Source organism: Falco punctatus, assembly GCF_963210335.1.
Source record: "Falco punctatus genome assembly, chromosome: 4".
Classification (NCBI taxonomy): Eukaryota; Metazoa; Chordata; class Aves; order Falconiformes; family Falconidae; genus Falco; species Falco punctatus.
This window is the reverse complement of record NC_137583.1, coordinates 59,588,772-59,608,676: the sequence shown is the minus strand read 5'-3', so window position 1 is coordinate 59,608,676 and position 19,905 is coordinate 59,588,772. Positions and strand designations below refer to the sequence as shown.

The 19,905-nt window shown below is 39.5% G+C and overlaps 1 protein-coding gene across 3 annotated transcripts in view; it reads left to right on the top strand.

Annotated features, from left to right (window-relative positions):
- The window catches only part of PAXIP1 (PAX interacting protein 1), a 40,202-nt gene that overhangs the window by 6,246 nt on the left and 14,051 nt on the right, over window positions 1-19,905 (top strand). For 2 of the 3 annotated variants that reach the window (XM_080383693.1, XM_080383694.1), the window contains exons 3-8: window positions 2,003-2,046; window positions 9,463-9,526; window positions 10,516-10,629; window positions 14,555-15,199; window positions 17,925-18,645; window positions 19,440-19,534. In XM_080383693.1, the coding sequence (XP_080239819.1) occupies window positions 2,003-2,046; window positions 9,463-9,526; window positions 10,516-10,629; window positions 14,555-15,199; window positions 17,925-18,645; window positions 19,440-19,534 (1,683 nt within the window). The remainder of the gene's footprint in view (window positions 1-2,002; window positions 2,047-9,462; window positions 9,527-10,515; window positions 10,630-14,554; window positions 15,200-17,924; window positions 18,646-19,439; window positions 19,535-19,905) is intronic. The other variant, XM_080383695.1, reaches the window with a different exon arrangement.

Here is a 19,905-nt window from a genome sequence, read left to right as displayed (position 1 = left end):
TCAGAAATGTTTCTGATGGGAAGGTTATTGGAAGCTTCTGGCAATGGAAGACCTGAATTTAGAATGCAGACTGCAGTGACTTTAAAAAAAAATATAATTGGCAAAGTGCAAAACGGTTTTGTTGATACTGTGTATGTGTACTATACCAATTTTAAACAATAGGAACTTGTAGAAAAATAGATTTTTATTCTCTTGATTTTAGTTTTTCAAGTTGTTTTTTTTCTTCCTTTTTTCTTACCCATACTGGAATTACCTGTATTTTTATAGAATCTGAATGGTTTGTGTTGGAAAGGACCTTAAAGATCACCTAGTTCCCACCCCCTGCCATGGGCAGGGACACCTGCCTCCAGCCCAGGTTGCTCCAAGCCCGTCCAGCCTGGCCTTGGGCACTGCCAGGGATGGGGCACCCACAGCTGCTCTGGGCAACCCACAGATTTTTTGAGGCAATCCAGTGCCTCATCACCCTCACAGAAAATAACTTCTTTCTTATATCTAATCTAAATCTCCCCTCTTTCAGTCTAAAGCCATCACCCCTTGTCCTATCACTGCATGCCCTTGTAAAAAGTCCCTCTCCAGCTTTCTTGTTGGCCCCTTTAGGTACTGGAAGACTGCTATTTTGTAACTATCTGGCACCACTGGGTTATATTTCCAGTGAAAGATTCTGGGCTTCATCTTTGAAAATTTGAGCTTGTGACTCTGCAAGTCATGGGAATTATTAGAAGAAGAAACACCAGTATTTCACTGCCAATACCTTTGGGTAGATGATTTTGGGTTATCTTTTCTATATGGTTGTAGGTGACAGTAGTAAATTTTTATAGCTTATGTCATGAAAGTTCACCTGACAGTGTATAAGTATGAATTCATTCCAAAAAATAAAAGGTGCTTAGCTAGAGACCTTATGGTTATGGTTGGTGAGCTGATAAATTTTTAGTTCCTTTGTCTGAAGTGTTCTGTGGCATAATTTTAACCTTATAAACAAGAAAACTGCTGCCGTTCTTGTGTGAAGGAAGGACATCAGCATCATAACAGTGCTTTGTGCTTTCTAATGCCATTTACTTAAATAATTTCATTTTACTTATAATTGCTCAGCTATTTCATTTGCAAATGAGAACAAGTCTTTCAGTAGTTTCACTTAGTTTGACTTGAACACATTGCAGCATGATCTGTAATCAAGAAGATCTGACTAAGCATTAAGCAAACACAAGTTGGAGGTAAAGGTAGCTTGTAGAGAATAAGGAAGAGAAAATCTTAAGGGAGGAAAATCTCCCCTTCCTGACTGAGGAGTTACAAATTAAATGTTTTTCTTTTTTTTTTGTACCATCTTCTAAGGGAAAGAGAATAGCAAGAATTGGGACACCATAAACTGTTACCACAATATATTTTTTGTCTGTTTTTTGAGGAAAAGTGATTTCATACTGAACGTGATGTTACTGTTACCCCCTTCTTCCTTCTGTGCTGTATTGGGACCACTGTCCTACATCTCCTCCATTCTCCTCCACCTCCCTGTTTCCCTTTGAGCCCTTCTGTCCCAGAATACTGTCAGTTACGGGAGATCACCTGTGTGCTTAGCAGCCAGCATTGCTGCATGTTTAGAAACTTCTTTCTGTGTAAGGTTATGGTTCCTGACTCCTTGGTGGTGATTGTAAGGTAGGGTTTTTTTGTGTGGGGTTTGGTTTTGTTTTGTTTAGAGCAGGGAGAATGGGAAAAAGGGAGAGAATGATAATACGGTAAGTGGTTTTCCTGGCACAATAGCAGGACAAGAGAAAGGGACCTAGCTACCATATTGCTGCACAACCTTTGAGCAGTCTTCATATTAACTTTTAGAAACAAAGCAGAACAGCCTTTTTTTGTAAAGGCCTAAATACAATGCCTGTGAACCACTTAAGACTTTTGAAGCTGGAAGATACATCTTAAAACTAGCTGCAATATGAACTTAGAAGGTAATTCGTATTTTGGACATGCAGACTGAGGTTTTTAATGTTTTGTGGTTTTTATTTTTCAGCCTTCCTGGGTGATCTTGTCTGTTCGCTGTGGAGCTCTTCTGCCGTATCCTTTAAGTTCAAATTTGAATCAATTCTACAGGAAACATGTTAAAATAGATACCATGGAGGGATTAAAGAATGTTTCAAGTATGTACAGCTTCATTTTAAAAAAATGATAGGATACCTAAATGCCTGCCAAAATTGCACGTGCCTGGAGCTTCTTTGTCTTACATCACTTTTCCTGTCCTTCTGGCTACTTCAGATGCTTAATAGGCACTGGCAAGAAAACTGTCATCAAATGGACTCAAAACAATTTAGGTGGAAGATGGAAGTTGATAATTAACTGTGAGGATCCAGGAAAAATGCTGAAGTGCAGTAAGGGGGCAAATGATAGTTCATGGTAGAATGGCCTATTCTGCCTTTTCTAGAAGTAGAATTAAGTAAGGTATAAACACACAGTCACTCAAACAGCACTGTATTACAAATAACACCTTATAAACAGGTAGTTTCAGTATTCCCTTTTTTGGGGCAGTCTTTGGTGTAGATCCTTGTTGGTCACGTTTGGCTAGATCTATGTTTCTTGAGTTGTTTGGAGCATATATTCTTGCATATGGATGGCATATTCCTTCCTCTTCTTGTCAGTTATTACTGTTTCATCTTTATTTATGTTCCACTCACTTTTTTCTGTGCATCATAGGAACGGTGACAGCAGCTATTATCATACATAAAGATTCATACATCTTTTTCTCAGACCATGATAAAGGGTCTATATATGGAAAAGCTGAAGCAGGGCAATACATTTCAGTAAAGATAAGCGGATGATTCCAATAAATAGTGCCAGGACTAGAGAGGTATGCTGTCAGGCATGAGATCTCATTTTGGAATGAGGTTAGCAGGTGGTAGTGTCTATAATGGAAAACAAGAGGTGGTAGATGCAAAAATCCAGGTGTTTGTATTAGGAAGTAGGGTCTTAATGTGCTTCAGTGATTCAGAGTTCATGTTTTATACCTTTATTTCAAGGTATGTGCTTTTGCATCTCGCAGTGTCTCTACTGTTTTGGAAATAGCCTGCATATTCTCTACTTCTCCAAGAAAATTCAGCTCAGGGAGTGAACTGTAGGAAGAGAAAGCATTGAATTTGTCAGATAAAATGATACAGTGAGGTCTTTACAGCTGTTTTGATCATGATAATCAATGTGTCAGATAGGATTCAGCAGTTAGTGTGAAAAGCTTGCTGTAGTTGTGGATAGTCTTCTGACTGAAGCAGAAGAAAGTTTTCCATGAATAACTTGGCTTCCAAATGGAAAAAAATGCACCAAAATTACACGGCAAAATCCAAATTAGCAGAGCTACTCCTATATTAAAAAAAAAAAAATAAAATTATTGTGATGTGATCTAGGCTGGTGGATTTTGTCTTTTGCATCTGGAAATAATGTGTTTATCATCCTTTCATCATCGGGATGGGAGTGTACCACTGCTTATTTTACACATCTGTAAGCCTTCTCCCTGTTCCTGAAGACTGGCTGAAAAAGTAATAAAATAGTTTGGAATTAGCTACAATTTCCAGTTTAAGTAATCTAGCATTGCTTTATTAGTGTTCTTCTTTCCCATGGAGAAGTAGCATTATTAGAAAATTGGTCTTTTAAACCCCCCTGGTTTCAGACAGAAGGGTACTCTTAAAAGCTGACGTTATTAAATACCCAGAAGAGAAATCAACAGATAAAACCACTGAGTGATGCAGTCCATAACTAAATTGTAGCAATAAATGTGTGAATATAGCTCTCAATGGCTATTGCTCAGGAAGTCTTTATTGTGGGTGTACAGGAATGGGCAAATGAAAAGACCAGGTCTCAGTAGTATCGTATTCCTGAGTTGCATGGATGAAGGAAGTTTAGTACACCTGTCAGCAATAAATGTGTCTCAGACCTTTGACTTCATTCTTTCTAGCACTTCATGTCCTTAGAACCTGGTGGTTTTAGATTTTATTCTGAGCCTTATAGTGCTCACTAAAATGGGTTGTTAAGTCTTAACTTTGTTCTGTTTCAGTCTCTTTACGACTTCTAGCGCAGTGGCATCCGGCCTCTCCTTAGGGTTTTAGGTACTACCATAATGAAAAAAATATAGTAGTTAATAGGAATAGCTTACTTTTTCCATTTGATTGGTTTTGGACCCTGTTTAGGTAGAGGTTTGAGATTCTATGGTTTTGTCTTTTGTTTATGTTTTAATTTGGAGATGCAATGCTCAAAGTGGTCATTGAATTTCTGAAGAAACAAGTCCTGGAAACATCTTTTGTCAGATACATGGATCTAATAAAAGCCTTAAAAATTTTATGTTGGTTTACCAATTCTGGTACTTACTTGATGAGTATTTGCCTGTCAACTGTTGAAGTTTAATGTAGAAAGATTTAATACAATATAAAAGCATAAGGTTTTTTGCCTGTTTCTTATAAATACATTTTGGCATTCTACTATGAAAGTTGTTTTCACCGGGGGGACTTCAGAAGGCAGAGTGTTCTCCTGTTCCCTGCTAACTAATGTTTGCAAAACCTGACTAACCTGCAGTTGAAGGGTAATAACATAAAAATTGATCTAGAAGCAGATTTCGTGAAGAAGGAAAGACAGTTTCGTATGTGAAAACCTCAGTTACAGTGCCATAAAGAAGGCTGGTGATTTCTTTCTTAATTCTGTTCATAGCAGCAAAAGCAAGAATGAGAAAGGTTTATTTTTCCACGATCTTGTACAAATGAGAGAGGGTCAGAGCACTTTAGAATTCTTGTTGCTGGGAGGAGAAAAAAAAAAAAAAAGAGTGTTTTTTTGCTATTCCCTCTTTCTGTTTTCCAGACCTGCTTGGAACATTATTGTTGTGCTGCTTGTAACTGTTTTGTCTGTTTCACTCCTGCTCTTTAGAGAGTGCAAGCTGCAGTCAAACGGAGGGTCTTAACAGTTAAATACTGAGCTGTTGCTGCTTTATGTGCTAGGAGCAGATGTTAAGGCAGCAAGTAGACAACTGTACACTTTTGAAGGATCTAGTACTGAATCTCTACCTTAGAATTTAGGATGATATCAGACTTGAACTTCTTGGAGTATTCTGGATAATGGCAGTAATACAGTCTTAGGTTTTAAAAGTGCTCTGGGCATTGTTGTCAGCCTGCTGTGTGTTATCTCTTCTGTGTCTCAAAATTTAAGTATTGCTGGTATGTCTGTCAACAGCAGGGGAAAAATAATTTTGTTTCATTTCAAAAATTGCAGTGTGTACTTGTAACACAATGCACATCTGTTTCTGTAGTCATTTTTTCCAACAAGATGCGCTGTGCATGCATCTTAAACACAAAATCATTATGAAAGTGTGGAAAAGGGAGGGAAGTTACAGAAATCAAGTGGTCCATCTGTCTTTTTCAGGTCGCTTCTGTCAAAACCATTCTCTCTCCTGTTTCACAAGGCCCCTCCCATAGTAGAGGTTTCATAGTCTCCCCAGTCAATTTACAGTGCCTCACTGTTGTGTTGCTAGCGTTTAACCCCATTACCGTGCTGCAGTCTAACCCTGTTTTGATTTATCTGAGCCAACTCTGAATGGGGAGAACAATCATAGAGTAGAATCACAGTATAGTTTAGGGTGGAAAAGACCTTTAAGATCATTGAGTCCAACTGTTAATGTAACACTGCCAAGTCCACCGCTAAACCATGTCCTGAAGTGCCGCATCTACATGTCTTTTAAATACCTCCAGGGATGGTGACTCCAACACTTCCCTGGGCAGCCTGTTCCAATGCTTGACAACCCTTCTGGTGAAAATTTTTTCCTAATATCCAATCTAAACCTCCCCAGGTGCAACTTGAGGCCTTTTCCTCTTGTCCTGTCACTTGTTGATTGAGAGAAGACAGTGACATGCACCTCGATGCAGCCTCCTTTCAGGTAGTTGTAGAGAGTGATAAGGTCCTCTCTGAGCCTCCTTATCTCCAGGCTAAACACCGCGCCCCCGCCCCCCCCCCCCCCCCCCCCCCCCCCCCCCCGAGTTCCATCAGCCGAGTTCCCTCAGCCGTTCTTCATAAGACTTGTGCCCCAGCCCCCTGCCTGTCTCTGGACACGCTCCAGCCCCTCAGCGTCTTTCTTGTAGCGAGGGGCCCAAACCTGAACACCGGGTTTAAGGTACGGCCTCACTGGTGCTGAGCACAGGGGAACAATCAAACCCCTAGTCCTGCTGGCCACACTGGTTTGGATATGAACCAGGATGCTGTTTGCCTTCTTGGCTACCTGGGCACACTGCTGGCTTTTGTTCAGCTAGCTGTCAGCCAGCACCCCCAGGTCTTTTTCTGCCAGGCAGCTTTTCAGCTGCCCTTCCCCAAGCCTGCAGCTGCGTGGGGTTTTTGTGACCCAGGTGCAGGACCTGGCAATGAGCCTTCTTGAACCTCATACACAGCTAGCCTCAGCCCATCTTTCCAGCCTGTCCAGATCCCTCTGCAGAGCCTCCTGCCCTCAGGCGGATCAACACTCCTCCCCAACTTGATGTCATCTGCAAACTTACTAAGGGTGCACTCAATCTTCTTGTCCAGATCATTGATAAATATCTTATTAGAGCCTGAGTTCATCCTCCACAGTTAAATTTAGTGTTAATATTGTCAAACAGGTGTAACTGTGGTTGTATATAGCTTACACACTAACCGTCTAAGCAAGGGCTTCAGTGCTATTTTTTTTTTTTGAACCACAGTGTTTCTTTTCCTGAAGTATCTCTACAGCCAAAATAGTAGTGACCATTATCAACACAGATAAAAAATGCAAAAATATTTAAATCTCTAAATACATTTGCTAAGAGATTATTTTCTTATTTTGAACCATTACTTTAGCAGAGGCAGTTGAGGAGCTGAGCTAATATCCTGCTTATGGTATTGTTCCAATTCGCAAAAAGAAATGCATTGTAAGGATGAGCTCCAATAAAGGATGAAAGTGCTGAAAGCGAGACTGGGCAGTTAAGTGCCTATATCTAAAAAGGAAACAAAATAAAATCCACTTGTGGCTGCCTTTTCAACCGCAGCTTCTCTCAGGTATTTACAGCTGTGTCCCTCTTCACACTCAGGCTCCTCCAGCTACAATTTTATCCTCTTTTATCCCAAGCCCAGCTGGGATCCAGAAATCACCCAAGCTGCTCCTCTTAGGTTGGCTGCTCCAGTACTGGCAGCCTCTTTCTCCTCCGTTCATCTTCATTTCTTAGCATGTTCATTTGCCTTCACCAACACTTCCACTGCATGGAGTGGCAGTCTCTGGGGCTTAAACACATTTGCTCAGCTTACCAGTTCCTGACTCTTTGCTCCAAAGTCATAGTGCTCAGGGCCCTAGCAAAGCTTTCAATCCTTAGCTTTTTGCTTTCTCAAAATCCCCTTATCTGCAGCTCTTGTGTCCCTTTTCTCCAGGTCCTTCAAACTAGCTAGTTACAGACTTCCCTCCCCAGGAAGCCTACACTTGTGTTTCTTTCCTGCTTTTACACCTCAGTTGTGAATGTGTCACCTTGTCCTGCTGTGCTGGGTGTCTTTTTGCTGTCTGAATCCTGGGTGCCAATGGAAAAGTTCTGGACCATGCAAAAGAAAAAGAAGAAACTACTTCTCTCTTCATTTGGCAGCCTTTCAAGGATTTGGTAATGCGTCATCTTAGTTTCTTAAAACACATCAATTCTGGTCTTTCAAGTTTCCTCTTGTAAGTCATGTTTACTAGGTCTGTATAAATTCTCACTGTTCTTTTTCACATATTGTTTCATGTATCTGAAAACAAATATGCATTGCTTCCAGAGGTCTTGCTGAATTTTGAAAGTAGGGTGGAAAATTTCATGTTAGTTTCAGGTAATGTTTCTGCTGTTACATGCCGGTGTGGTATTTTCTGTTTCTGTCTCACAGTAGCTCCTAGACTTCTTCCCTCCTCCCTGTATCAGGTGCCTAGCTGACTTCCAGTGTAGAGTTACATACCTCGGTAGGAAAAATCAAATGGAAGATTTGATAGTTGCTTATACTGACTTGCCTACTACTCATTGCAGTTAATTTCTCTAATACTTTGGTTTGTTGTTTTTCTTGATACATGAGCTTGTCTCTTGGTATTTTTGTTGTTCAGTGCCTTGTGTGGAGGTAATAGTCATGCTGTGTGCTAGGGAACAGTTTCTACTTTTCCAGCCTTTGGGAAATTACAAAGGGCAGGTTAGGTTGCAAAAGATCTCTTCAACCAAAAATTCCCCCATTTGGTTACCAAACTTAGCCATTTCTGAAACCTTTGGCTTCTGTATTGCTTTCTAACCCATTTTCTTTTCATTTTTTTAAGGCTGTGCTTTTATTTCTTTCTGGTTTAAAACAAACTCATCCACCAAATTGCTGTCCTTTTTAATAAGCATGCAAAACGGGCACTTTTAAGTTTTTCAAAGCTGTCTGCTATTAGCTTTTATTTCACACTTTTCTTGGTCTGTCTTGTTTTATTGAATTTCTTGTGCATCATAATAATTCTATATGGTCTGTTACTGACTCTAAGTAAAAATTTCTTCTTCATATTATTCTTTATTTTTAAGCATGGAACATAAGCTCTTGATAATGGAAGGAAGCTCTTGCTAATGACTGACTCCTACAAGCTGAGCATCCTGAGATGGGCTGAGGGAGGTGTTCTGGGAAGAGGCAAGTTTATGTTGTTACCAGAATTGGTCATAATATTGGAGTTGTCCTGATCCAGTTTCCACCACATTATTATTTTTTTTTTATCCATACAACTTCAGTTTGAAACAGACATTGTGCTTTTAAAGATAAAAGTTTTTGAATGGTCAAATACTTGATAATTGTGGTACATTGACCTTGGCTGAACGCCAGGTGCCCACTAAGCTGCTTTATCACTCCCCACCTCAGAAGAATGAGGGGGAGAAAATAAGATGGAAAAAAGAAATTGTGGGTCACAATAAAGGCAGTTTAATGAAGCAGTAGCAAAAGTCACATGTGTGGAAGTGAAGGAAAACAAAAGATGTTATTCTTTACTTCCCATCAGCAGGTGATATTCAGGCTCTTCCCGGGAAGCAGGGCTTCAGTACGCGTGGTTGCTCCAGAAGACAAATGTTGTAAAAAATGAATGCCCCCCCCCCCTTCCTCCTCCTTTCTCTTAGCTTTTCTATCTGAGCAGGCATCATACGGTATGGAATATCCCTTTGGTCAGTTTGGGTCAGCTGTCCTGGCTGTGTCCCCTCCCAGGATCTTGCCCACCCACAGCCTACTGGTGTGTGTGTGGGGGAAGGTTGGAGGGACAGCCCTGATGCTGCGCGAGCGCTGCTCAGTAGCAGCCAAAACTGTTGTGTGATCACCACCCTTCTAGCCAGCAGTACAAGCACAGCGCTGTGAGGGCTGCTGCGGGGCTCAGCCAGACCCAGTACAACAATAGCTGAGGAGTGCTGTGCACACTGTTTAATTTCCTTCTGATGTCCCTCAGGAAACTGTCATTTAAATTGTTTTGCATCCTTGACACCTGCTTTCCAGTGTAAATGGCTTTTCACCAGAATCGTGTCAGATCTTTTTTGGAGTCACTGCCTGTCTCTCTCAGGTAAGAAGTGTACCATGTTTCAGTCTACTGCAATCACAGTATCTGTGTGATGCTTTGTTTTTTTGAGGAGATCCCAGTTTTTCTGTTGTACTCTTGACTTTTTTCCCCGTATGTTAGGTGAATTATCGCCAAAGACAGTTTTTCACTGAAAATGAGGGCATGGACATTTCAGACTGTGAACATTCAATCAGTAATTTATCCAGTATTAAGCCTTATAGTGATTCTAAAATGAAGAGTACACTAGACTATAAGTCTTTGCTCCTGTTCTTCTGTTTCTGCATTAACACAATATTCAGTCAACATGTTTTACCTGCTTATGCACTGAAACCTTAACGAGGGTGCCAGCAAGTAAAGTAAGGAAAGGTGGGCTTCAGTGGCCTGTGTCCATAGCCAGCCCCATGGGTCTGTGACCAGGGTGTGTGCACAGACGGACAGGATCAGGGCCTAGGTGCTGATGGAATATACGCATGTATGTGCTTTAGACTTTCAGATTGCTTCTGTAATACTGTCACTTACTCCCAGTGCTGATGGCTTAAATACATGTGCTTTCTTGTCAAGGGAGGGGGACATTACTGTGACATAAATTGTTAGAAATAAACACTTCATGAGTTTACGCAGGCTGTTAATTTGGTCTACTTGTTAAAATTCTGTTTAATGAATTTAAACAGGTTGTCTGAGATAGTAATCCAGCAAACAAGAATTATTTAACTTTTTTCTCCTGTGGAAGGTGATGTATTAGTGTTGAGTTTTACAGAAGTGAAGAAGGTTTTTCTCTGTGCAGGTTAAAAATGATTGTTCAATGTCTTTTTTGTTGCGTCTCTTTGCCACTCTTTTTTTTCTTTGTAACTTTCATGCTAATTTGGTATTTAAAACTGATAGGTAATACAGCAGTCAGACTTGTAAATAGCATGTCATGGATTGTACTAAAATTCTTCAAGCAGAAGGCAGCTGGTTGCATAGAACTAAAGGGCTTATTACCTTCCTTTTAGGTTTTATCTGAAGACCGAAGTACGCTGTGGGCTTTGATTACTTTTTATGGAGGGAATTGCCAGCTGAGCCTCAATAATAAGTGTACTCATTTGATTGTGCCTGAGCCAAAGGGGGTAAGAGTTTATTACATGTACAATTCTCCTTGTTGTAGCTCTCATTTGCTTTTGAATAATCAAAAATTTTCCGTCTCCCTGAAGTTAGGATTCTTAGAACTGTTCATTAGTCCTGAACAGCTAAATTCAACACAATTATGCATTGCAGCTATTCAGTCTGTATTTATTTTCTGCATCGCTTTAAGCCTGATTAATTCAAAAGATGTCCAGTTTCATATCGGTATTTGTATTTCTGATTGAATAAAGCATGTTATTCTTTATTTTGTTTGTCTTAACCTAATTTTGACATGTCCTAATAGCTAGTGGTTGTGGTTTGTAAATCTGTAGATACAGAATCAGTGAAGAAAAACAAAGGACAACATTGAAAAATAGATAAAATGCTCTTCGATGTTTTGAGGGAGAAAGAGCTAAAGAGTGCAGAAGGAGGAACAGGGTTGGGGTTTTTTTTGATTGTTTTTTTTTTTTTTTAAAGAACAGAGAAGTCTCAAAATCGCTCAGCTCATTCCTCTTAGATGGTAGGATAAACAGTACACAGTGTTGCTGTCCAATTGCTGATAAAGTAGTCGTAGTTCAAATCACTCCCATCATAGCATCATAGACTATCTCAAGTTGGAAGGGAACCATAAGGATCATCTCATCCAACTCCTCGCTCCTGGCAGAACTCCCTAAAGCTAAACCATATGACTTGAGACACCCCTTGAACTCTTGTCCAGACGCCCCTTGAACTCTGACAGACTTGGTGCCATGAGCACTTCCCTGGGGAGCCCGTTCCAGTGACCAGCCACCCTCTTGGTGAAGAAGCTTTTCCTAATGTCTCATCTGAACTTCCCCTGATGCAGCTTCATTCCATTTCTTCAAATCCTATCGCTGGTTGCCAGAGAGAGGATCAGCAGCAGCTCCCCCTTCACTACCCCCCTTGAGGAAGCTGTAGAGTGTGAGGAGGTCACCCCTCAGCCTTCTCTTCTCCAAGCTGAACAAACAAAGTGATCTCAGCTGCTCCTTACAAGCCAAGACCTTTCACCATCTTGGTTGGCCTCCTCTGGACACACTAATAGTTTGATCTCCTCCTCCTATAAACTGAGTTGCCCAGAACTGCGCATAGTACTCGAGGTGCAGCCACACCAGTGCAGTGTAAAGTGCAGCAATCACCTTCCTCGGGTGGCTAGCTATGCTCTGCTTGATTCACCCCTTTTGGCTTGGTTGTCCCTTTTGGCTGCCAGGGCACACTGTTGAATTGTATCTGACTGACTGTTCACCCAAACCCCCGTATCTCTTTCCAACAGGGCTGCTCTTCAGTCTCTCGTCCTCCAGTTTGTATGTGTAACTAGGGTTACACTGTCCCAGGTGCAGAATGTGGCACTTGCTGTTGTTAAATTTAATACGGTTGGTGATTGTCCAGCTCTCTGTAGTCTGTCCCCATCTTTCTGTAAAGCCTCTCTACTCTCAAGGGTATCAAATAGTGTCATCGCTTGACTTCCTACTCCCATGTAGGAAGTCGAATGTTGCTGTCTTCATGCAAACGGGGAAACTGAATCAGGCCAGGTAACTGGCTAAAGGCAGCATTAAGCACATCAGAATACCCTTCTCTACTGTAATGCTGGTAATGTTTCGGTTGTAATAGTTCACTGGAACTTCAGGAAGTGTTCAGGTACTCCTCCTGAAAAAGAAATACATTTATAATTGATGTAGCATGTTTGTTCAGAGACTGAAAATAACTGAAAACAAATAGAAGCTCACTTAAAAATGATTGCTTGGATGCTTTTAGTTAACGTGGTGGACAGAGCAAGCTTTTGTTTTGTTTTTTGTGTTTTATTTTTTGTCCTTTAATAACATGAGCACATTTCCATTACCATTTTTTAAAGTTTCAAATCAGTGTGAGGAGTCACACAGTTTAGTTAGAATGTGAGTAACTCTTAAGATCAGGTTCTATGTGCTACCTCCTTAGATAAATCTGTAAAACTTTGTCAAGTTTCTGATGTTGCTTTATACAAATAGAGTATATTATTGTCCCACCAATAATGCTTTTCATATTTTGGAGTTAGTGTAAACTCTCTTAATACTGAGGGGAAAACGTGGCTAGTAGGATGACAATAAACTGTTTATTGTATTTATTTTATGTATTGTGTGTGCAATACATAGGAAAGTACTTTACAATAAAACATGGGCTGGCATTGGAAGAGAAGGTATGGACATTGGAAATGCTTGCTTTTTCTTCCCTGTTACATTTAAAACTCTTAGGAATCTTTGCAGAGGTTTTTTTTGGAAGGGGATGTGGGTGTTTTGGTTTTGGCTGTTTTTTTTTTTTAAGTGCATGGTCTTTATTCTATGGAGGAGTTAAAAGGTTTACCAAACAGCATCCTAGTTGTCTCCTCCATCACAGCAAAATGTAGTGTTTGGACAAAGAGCTTTGCTACCTAAAATGGTGTTTTTAAGAGGCAGTAATACATGTTTAAGAAGTGTTGCCTTAAATTGTAAGCTTTTTAGACTCAAGGATGTTGTCTTGAGCTTGCCAGTCAAGAAACTGACCCCCCCCCCCCCATTAGCATTTCATATCTGTGCAATAAAATAAGTATCTTGTTTAAATTTACATAATCTTTGAATGGGAACAGTTTTATAGGATGATTACTTTAAAATGCTTCTAGTCCTGTTGCTCTGACATACTACTACAAGGGAATCTGCAGCCGTTTGTAATGAGAACAGTTTTGACACTAGGAAAATTGAAATGCTTGCTTTGACTAGACACAAGATGATAAAACAAGATTCTTAATAATTCTCACCACAAAGAAAGAATGAAAACTCATATCTGCAAATAAACTTGGTTTCATCTGTAATCTCTTTATTGTGTATGAATGACAGTTTCATCGTAGGAAATAACTCTAGAGAATCATTAAATTAAATTAATTTCCTGTGAATGTGCTGGTTGTTAATTTTTATTGTTTGACATACAAAGAAAATCCCAGTTCAATCACTTTTAAATATGAGATCCTGAAATTAGTTTCAAATCTTCTGAAGAAAGTTTTCTTTTTTTTTTTTTTCCCCCCACTGTCTCGATATTTGTGAGGGGCTTCCATCAAAAGGATGCTTGTATCAATAGAGCACTGACTGTGTCTTATTTCTATTTCATAAGAAAGGAAGCAGTAAAGTTTTACTATTTGTATATATCTTGAAATGATGAAATTATAAGGAAGGAGAGAGGGATAAAGTTTTATACTTTGTTGTCATTGTAAGCTCTCACTGAAATAGATTTAGCCAATATTTGGATGGAAGTGTCGTTTTCCAGTTGAGGGCAACATTACAGTTTGCAGCTTCTGAGAAGGCACATGGGAAATACCCCAGCGATCACCTTGTAAATACTTGTCTCTATTGTGAAATTCTGAGGTTTTCCCTAAGTGATTTTTCACGGTGGTGTTTTGGGTTTTTTGTTGTTTGGTTTTTTTGGTGGTTATTTATCCATATTTTTTTTTAGTGGAGAAAATCTAAGTATACACTGTATTTAGACTCACAGTAATGTCCACCTAAAAATCAGCTGCTTCTTAGTATTGACTGTGGTGTTCCTAATTGCTGGAGTTCTGAAGGCTTTTTCAGAACCAAATGTCATGATTTTGAAACCTTTGGTGATTTGGTTTGAGAAGAATTTGAGCAGTGGTTTTTTTGCAAGTGAAGACTTAATCTTCTGCAGTTGTGCCTTCTGAGTCCTTTATATTGTAAATATGGAGGTTTTTGTTACAATCTCTTGGAACTTGTGGTTTCACACAGTAGTGTGGATTATCCTGTTGGTTCTGGGAGAGATCACTTTTTCTTATTGGACAGCCTCTTTTGGTCTGCCTCTCCATGCTCTGGCCCTGCCCTCAAAAACATTATTTGGGATTTTTTTGTCTTGAAATAAAACTTATTCTTCCCCCCCTCCCCTCCTGTTTCTCTCCAGGAAAAATATGAATGTGCTTGTAAACGGGACAGCATTAAAATTGTGACACCAGACTGGGTACTAGATTCTATAGCTGATAAGACTAGAAAAGAAGAGACTCCTTATCATCCTCGTTTAATTATATACGAGGAGGAAGAAGAGGAGGAGGAGGAAGAGGAGGAAGAAGCAGAAAACGAGGAACAAGATTCTCAAAATGAAGCTAGTACTGATGAAAAATTATCAAGCCCTGCATCTTCTCGAGAAGGATCACCTTTGGGTGATCAAGTTTTTTCACCGAAATCTACTACTGCTGATAAGGCAAAAGGGGAACTGATGTTTGATGATTCTTCAGATTCCTCTCCAGAAAAGCAAGAAAGGAATTTGAATTGGACACCAGCTGAAGTCCCACAGGCATCTACAGCAAAGCGTAGGTTGCCTCAAGGGAAAGACTCTGGGTTAATTAATTTATGTGCCAATGTCCCACCAGTGCCAGGTAATATTTTGCCTCCAGATATGAGAGGCAATCTAATGGCTTCAGTACAAGGTGCCCAAAGTTCTGATCGACAGGAAATGATGGCTACGTGGAGTCCAGCCGTGCGGACATTAAGGAATATTACTAATAGTGCTGATATTCAGCAGATTAATAGACCATCAAATGTAGCACATGTAAGTGTTGGATTTTTAATTTATATGATATTGGACTTTTTCTTAGGAACTATCACATCCAGGAACTTCAGTTTCCTGTTACTGTTCTTTAAATGTATAGAGGATTAAAAGTTCCCCGTATTACGTAGAAGTTGTGGCCAAATTAGTAACCTCCCCATAATAAGTAACTTAATTCCTAGCAGGTTCATGGAAGTAAGAACGCATTTGGAAAAAATGTGTGGAAGTGTAGAGCTGTGTTCAACTATAGTGTGCTTTAGTTTCAATACTGATTTCTCGGTAAGAGCAAAAAGAAAAAATAGTTCTTCAATTTAGTATTACTTGGCTAGCTCAGAAAACCTGATTTCATACCATTCAAGCTTTTCATTCAGTGCAAGGGATTATTTGTCCTATAAACACATATAACTGAAATTGATCGTTCTCATAGCAGGTTCAGCTCTATACTGTGTTCTGCTGGGCATCATTAAGTTGTTATATGGTATAGTCAGGATTATGATGCGGTAGTTCTAATACATAAGTTCTTATGCTGCTCGTATAGTTGAAATACTTGCAGCTTTTGTATTGAATTTATTTTTGGAAGAAAAAAAGTGAGTGAGCATGCACTGAAATAACTTGCAGCATTGAAATTCTTAGATGTTCATGGGAAGGGAACATGAGAAAAGTAGGTTCTGGTAAATGTTAGACATATCTTTACTTAAGTAATTGCACTGGTGCATTTATTTGGATGCTCATCTGATGGTAAAACTTTCAAAGGTGCCTGAATAATCTAGAAGCTTACAGCTAGTACTTAAACACAAAAGGTGGAGTCACTCAGAAATATTCTTTGTTTCCATATGGGTTCTGAATATGAAATGGAAATACAGGCTTCATTTTAAAACTGAATCTTAGATTCCTCTTCTCAGTGCCTTGAATTGTTTTAAGGACTGAGACTTTTGGGTCAGGACTGAGGAGAACCATCAGCATCCTGGGCAGTTGGCCAGTGCCTGGAAAATTGGCTGATGCTTTCATGTCTGAACACCACATCTTCTACAACCCAGTCATTGTACTATCAAATACTCTTTAGTGGCACCTCTGTGGAAGTATTTTTCTGTAAGTAATATTTATAGAGCCCCAGGGCAGTTGATGGTATCGTGCTTTGGCTAGACTTTGTTCTCCCAAAGTCTGTTAGACTAGGGACACGACTATGGTCTGCAAGGAGTGTTCTTAAGTACCACATCAGGCTGCTGTATGTTGCCATTCTAGCTCCAGCATGAGGAGAAAAGCTTTGCGTCTTAAGAGCTGTGAATCTGCTTCCTAGAGGGAGGAATACCAATTCTACCTTTTTCCTTCTAACTTCCTTCTGGCTAGTCTTAATTGTGCTTTGTATCCTGCTTGGGTACCAGTCTTGGGTGGATTCCATGCCTTGGTGCGCAGTCTTGGGAAGTTCATGTTTAATTCAAACCTCAGATTTCTGCTGAATGGCAAGATCTGTAATAAGGAATTTTGCAGATAGAAAGTTACTTTCTGAATATAGTCTTGGATACTTTTGAAAGTTTTATTCCTTTATTTTGAAATATGTGTCCTGAAGCTTCTGTAATTTTGACTTTTGGGGCTTCTTGTGCAGAGCAGCAGGAAGATCTCATACTGAGCATCAGAAACACTCTTTTTGTGTGTTATTTTTAGTTATTGAAGTTATACTGTGGTGCTGTCTAGACATTAGTGATGGGTAATGCATTCATAAATGTGGTTGTACATGTATGCTGTACCAACATCAAAATTCTGGGATGTTTTGAAGTGCATTGTAAAAAATACTTGAGCCACCTCTGATGAAGAGTAGATGGACAGCTCATTGAGAGGATACAGTTAATTGGCTTAGTGTTTTAGTGGTGTGCTTTGATTCCTCTCTCTCGCCCACATGCATCACTGAAGTTCACACTGTATGTGATGAAATGGTGTGGGTGAAGGAAACAAGCTTTGCAGAATTCACTAAAGCTGACTTCATGTTTAAAAGACTTTGAGTGGCGAGTCTAGTTTCCTATTGCTCCTTCCAATTTTTAATAGGTAGTTGATATTAAAATGTTCTAATAAATATGTAGAGCTCATGCTGATTATCAGGAGATTGCCTAATTTTCCCTTTTCTGATGCTTTAAAAACACACTTGCTAACTTGTGTCTCCTTAGCGTGAAATGATTCTTCCCTTAACTGTGAGTTACATACCTAAAAATGAATTAAACTCCATGTTACTTCAGCATTCTGTATAAACCTAAAATCTATTATTACTAAGTATGGGTTGGCTAGGTTCCCATGTTTCAAACAGCACTAATTAGTAGAGACTTTATTAGCAGTTTTTAAGTTAATTAAGGCTATGGAACTAAATTTAATGTAACAGGCCATCAGAATTGTAAAATACATATTTACAGTTGATTGAGTTGATCAATGTCATTATTACTATAGTGTTAATAGTCATAATGCTATTGGAGGTATCATCAGTAATACAAGGGTGGGTTTTAATCTTAAATTTTGCTAAAACATGCATTGCCTTATATTAGGAGCCATCTGTAGCTCCATGCATTTCTGCGTGTCAGTCCACTTTTCATTTTGCTAGTAATTTAAAGATTTTTGTTTAGCTCACAATATATTTAAGCATAGGGTTCTCTTCTTTTGAAAACTGTATTTGCCCAGTAGTTCTTTAATATTTTAAAAACTGAATGACAACAAAAAGGTCACAAAACTAATCTTTGTTTTCTAGATATTACAATCACTTTCAGCACCTACAAAAAGTTTAGAACAACAAGTAAATCATAGCCAACAGGGACATCCAAATGTGGTGCTGTTTAGTCAAGTGAAACTAACACCAGAGACACATTTATTACAGCAGTCACATCAAGCACAGCAGCAACAGCACCATCCTCTTTTACACCTTCAACCTCAACAACTTATGCAGCTACAACAGCAGCAGCAGCAACAGCCCCAGATTTCCCAGCAGTCTTTCCAACAGCAACAGCCTCATCAGTTTTCGCAACAGCAACAGCAAGTTCATCAGCAGCACCAGTTCACACAGCAGCAGCTTCAGTTTCCCCAGCAGCAGTTACATGCTCAACAGCAGCTACATCGACCTCAGCAACAGCTCCAGTTCCAACAGCAGCATGCTTTGCAACAGCAACTTCATCAGCTGCAGCAGCAGCAGCTACAGCAGCAACAGTTGCAGCAGCTACAGCAACAGAATCTGCAACAACAGCTGCAACATCAGCAGCAGCAAATGCAGCAGCAGCAAATGCAGCAGCAGCACTTGCAGCGATTACACCAACAGCATCAGCAACAACAAATGCAGAATCAGGCAACACAGCACTTAACTCAGACATCTCAAACACTACAGCATCAAGTTGCAGCCCAGCAGCCACAACACCACCAGCAGCAACAGCAACAACTGCAACAGCAGCCGCTTTTTGGACACGATCCAGCAGCGGAGAGTTAGTAATTACTGCCTTCTGATTCTGGAAAAAAGTGGCTAATGACATGATATAATGTGGTTTAGAATATAAAAAAAGTAATGCTCTGTTTACTTTGTATGTAAGTATGGGATTGTAAGACTTAGAAATGTCATTCATGGCGCCGGACCTCTTTTACTAATTTTTAGACAAACAGATTTCAATTATAACCAAGGATGATCCAGAAATCTGAAAAGCATGAGAGCACTGAGAACATTCTCTTTTCAAATATATACTTTTTGCCCCTAGCATATAAATTATACTGTGAGAACAGTGATAGTCTATGCATACCATAAGGGTTTTTTTAACTTTGGAAGAGGGGAATGGGGAAGCTTTCAAACAGCATAGCAACTGGAAAGACAGCTTAAATAATGGTAGTACTAGTACATTAATGAGGATTCAGTATCAGATAGAAAGCTGTCATACCTTTGAATTCTGTCCGTGCTAGTAGAACTGAAAGCTTTTTATTGTTTTGACTATTAATTGCTGATCTGTATAAAATAGTTGTTAGTTTTCCTTTTGGTGCCCCTTTAGCCCCCCTTCCCCAGGATGAAAACCACCCAGAACAAAACCATCCTGGGCTGAACTGTGCCTTTAGATGTGGGCTGTCAGCTTTGAAATTTTGGATCCTACTTTTTCCAAGATTTACTTGAAAATTGAATAACGTTTATAATGTGGTAATAGAAAAGGTTAGTGTAGCAAATATGTTCTGAGATGAACTCTTCAGACTTGTAAGTATTTAATTTTTTGTTCTTTTATGTGCCAAACTATTCCAGTTCCAGAAGACTATTTCCTACTGGGCTGTGTCTTTGCAATTGCTGATTACCCAGAACAGATGTCTGACAAACAGCTGTTAGCAACCTGGAAACGGGTAAGATTCTGCTGTATTTTTTAAACAGCTATGATAATGTAATGTCATAGTAACTAAATTCTAGAAGAAATCTTTGGAAGTATTTCAGCACTATTTGCTTTTCTTTAGGCATCCTTTTGTGTAATGTGTGTTACAACCTAAAAAACATGATTCAACTGCAGCTGACCAGAAAAAGTAATAAAAACGCTTTAGATCTGCAGCCTGGTTCAATTAGGTCTTTAGTGAGAACATTAGCTAAATAAGTTATAGCCTTAACTATTTCCCAACTATTATGCTTTTAATCAGGCAGCTGTAGTACAGCAAATGTAATATAGCATTGCTATCTATCTTTAACTTGATTGTATAAAAAGACTCTTTTTTTGCATATAATT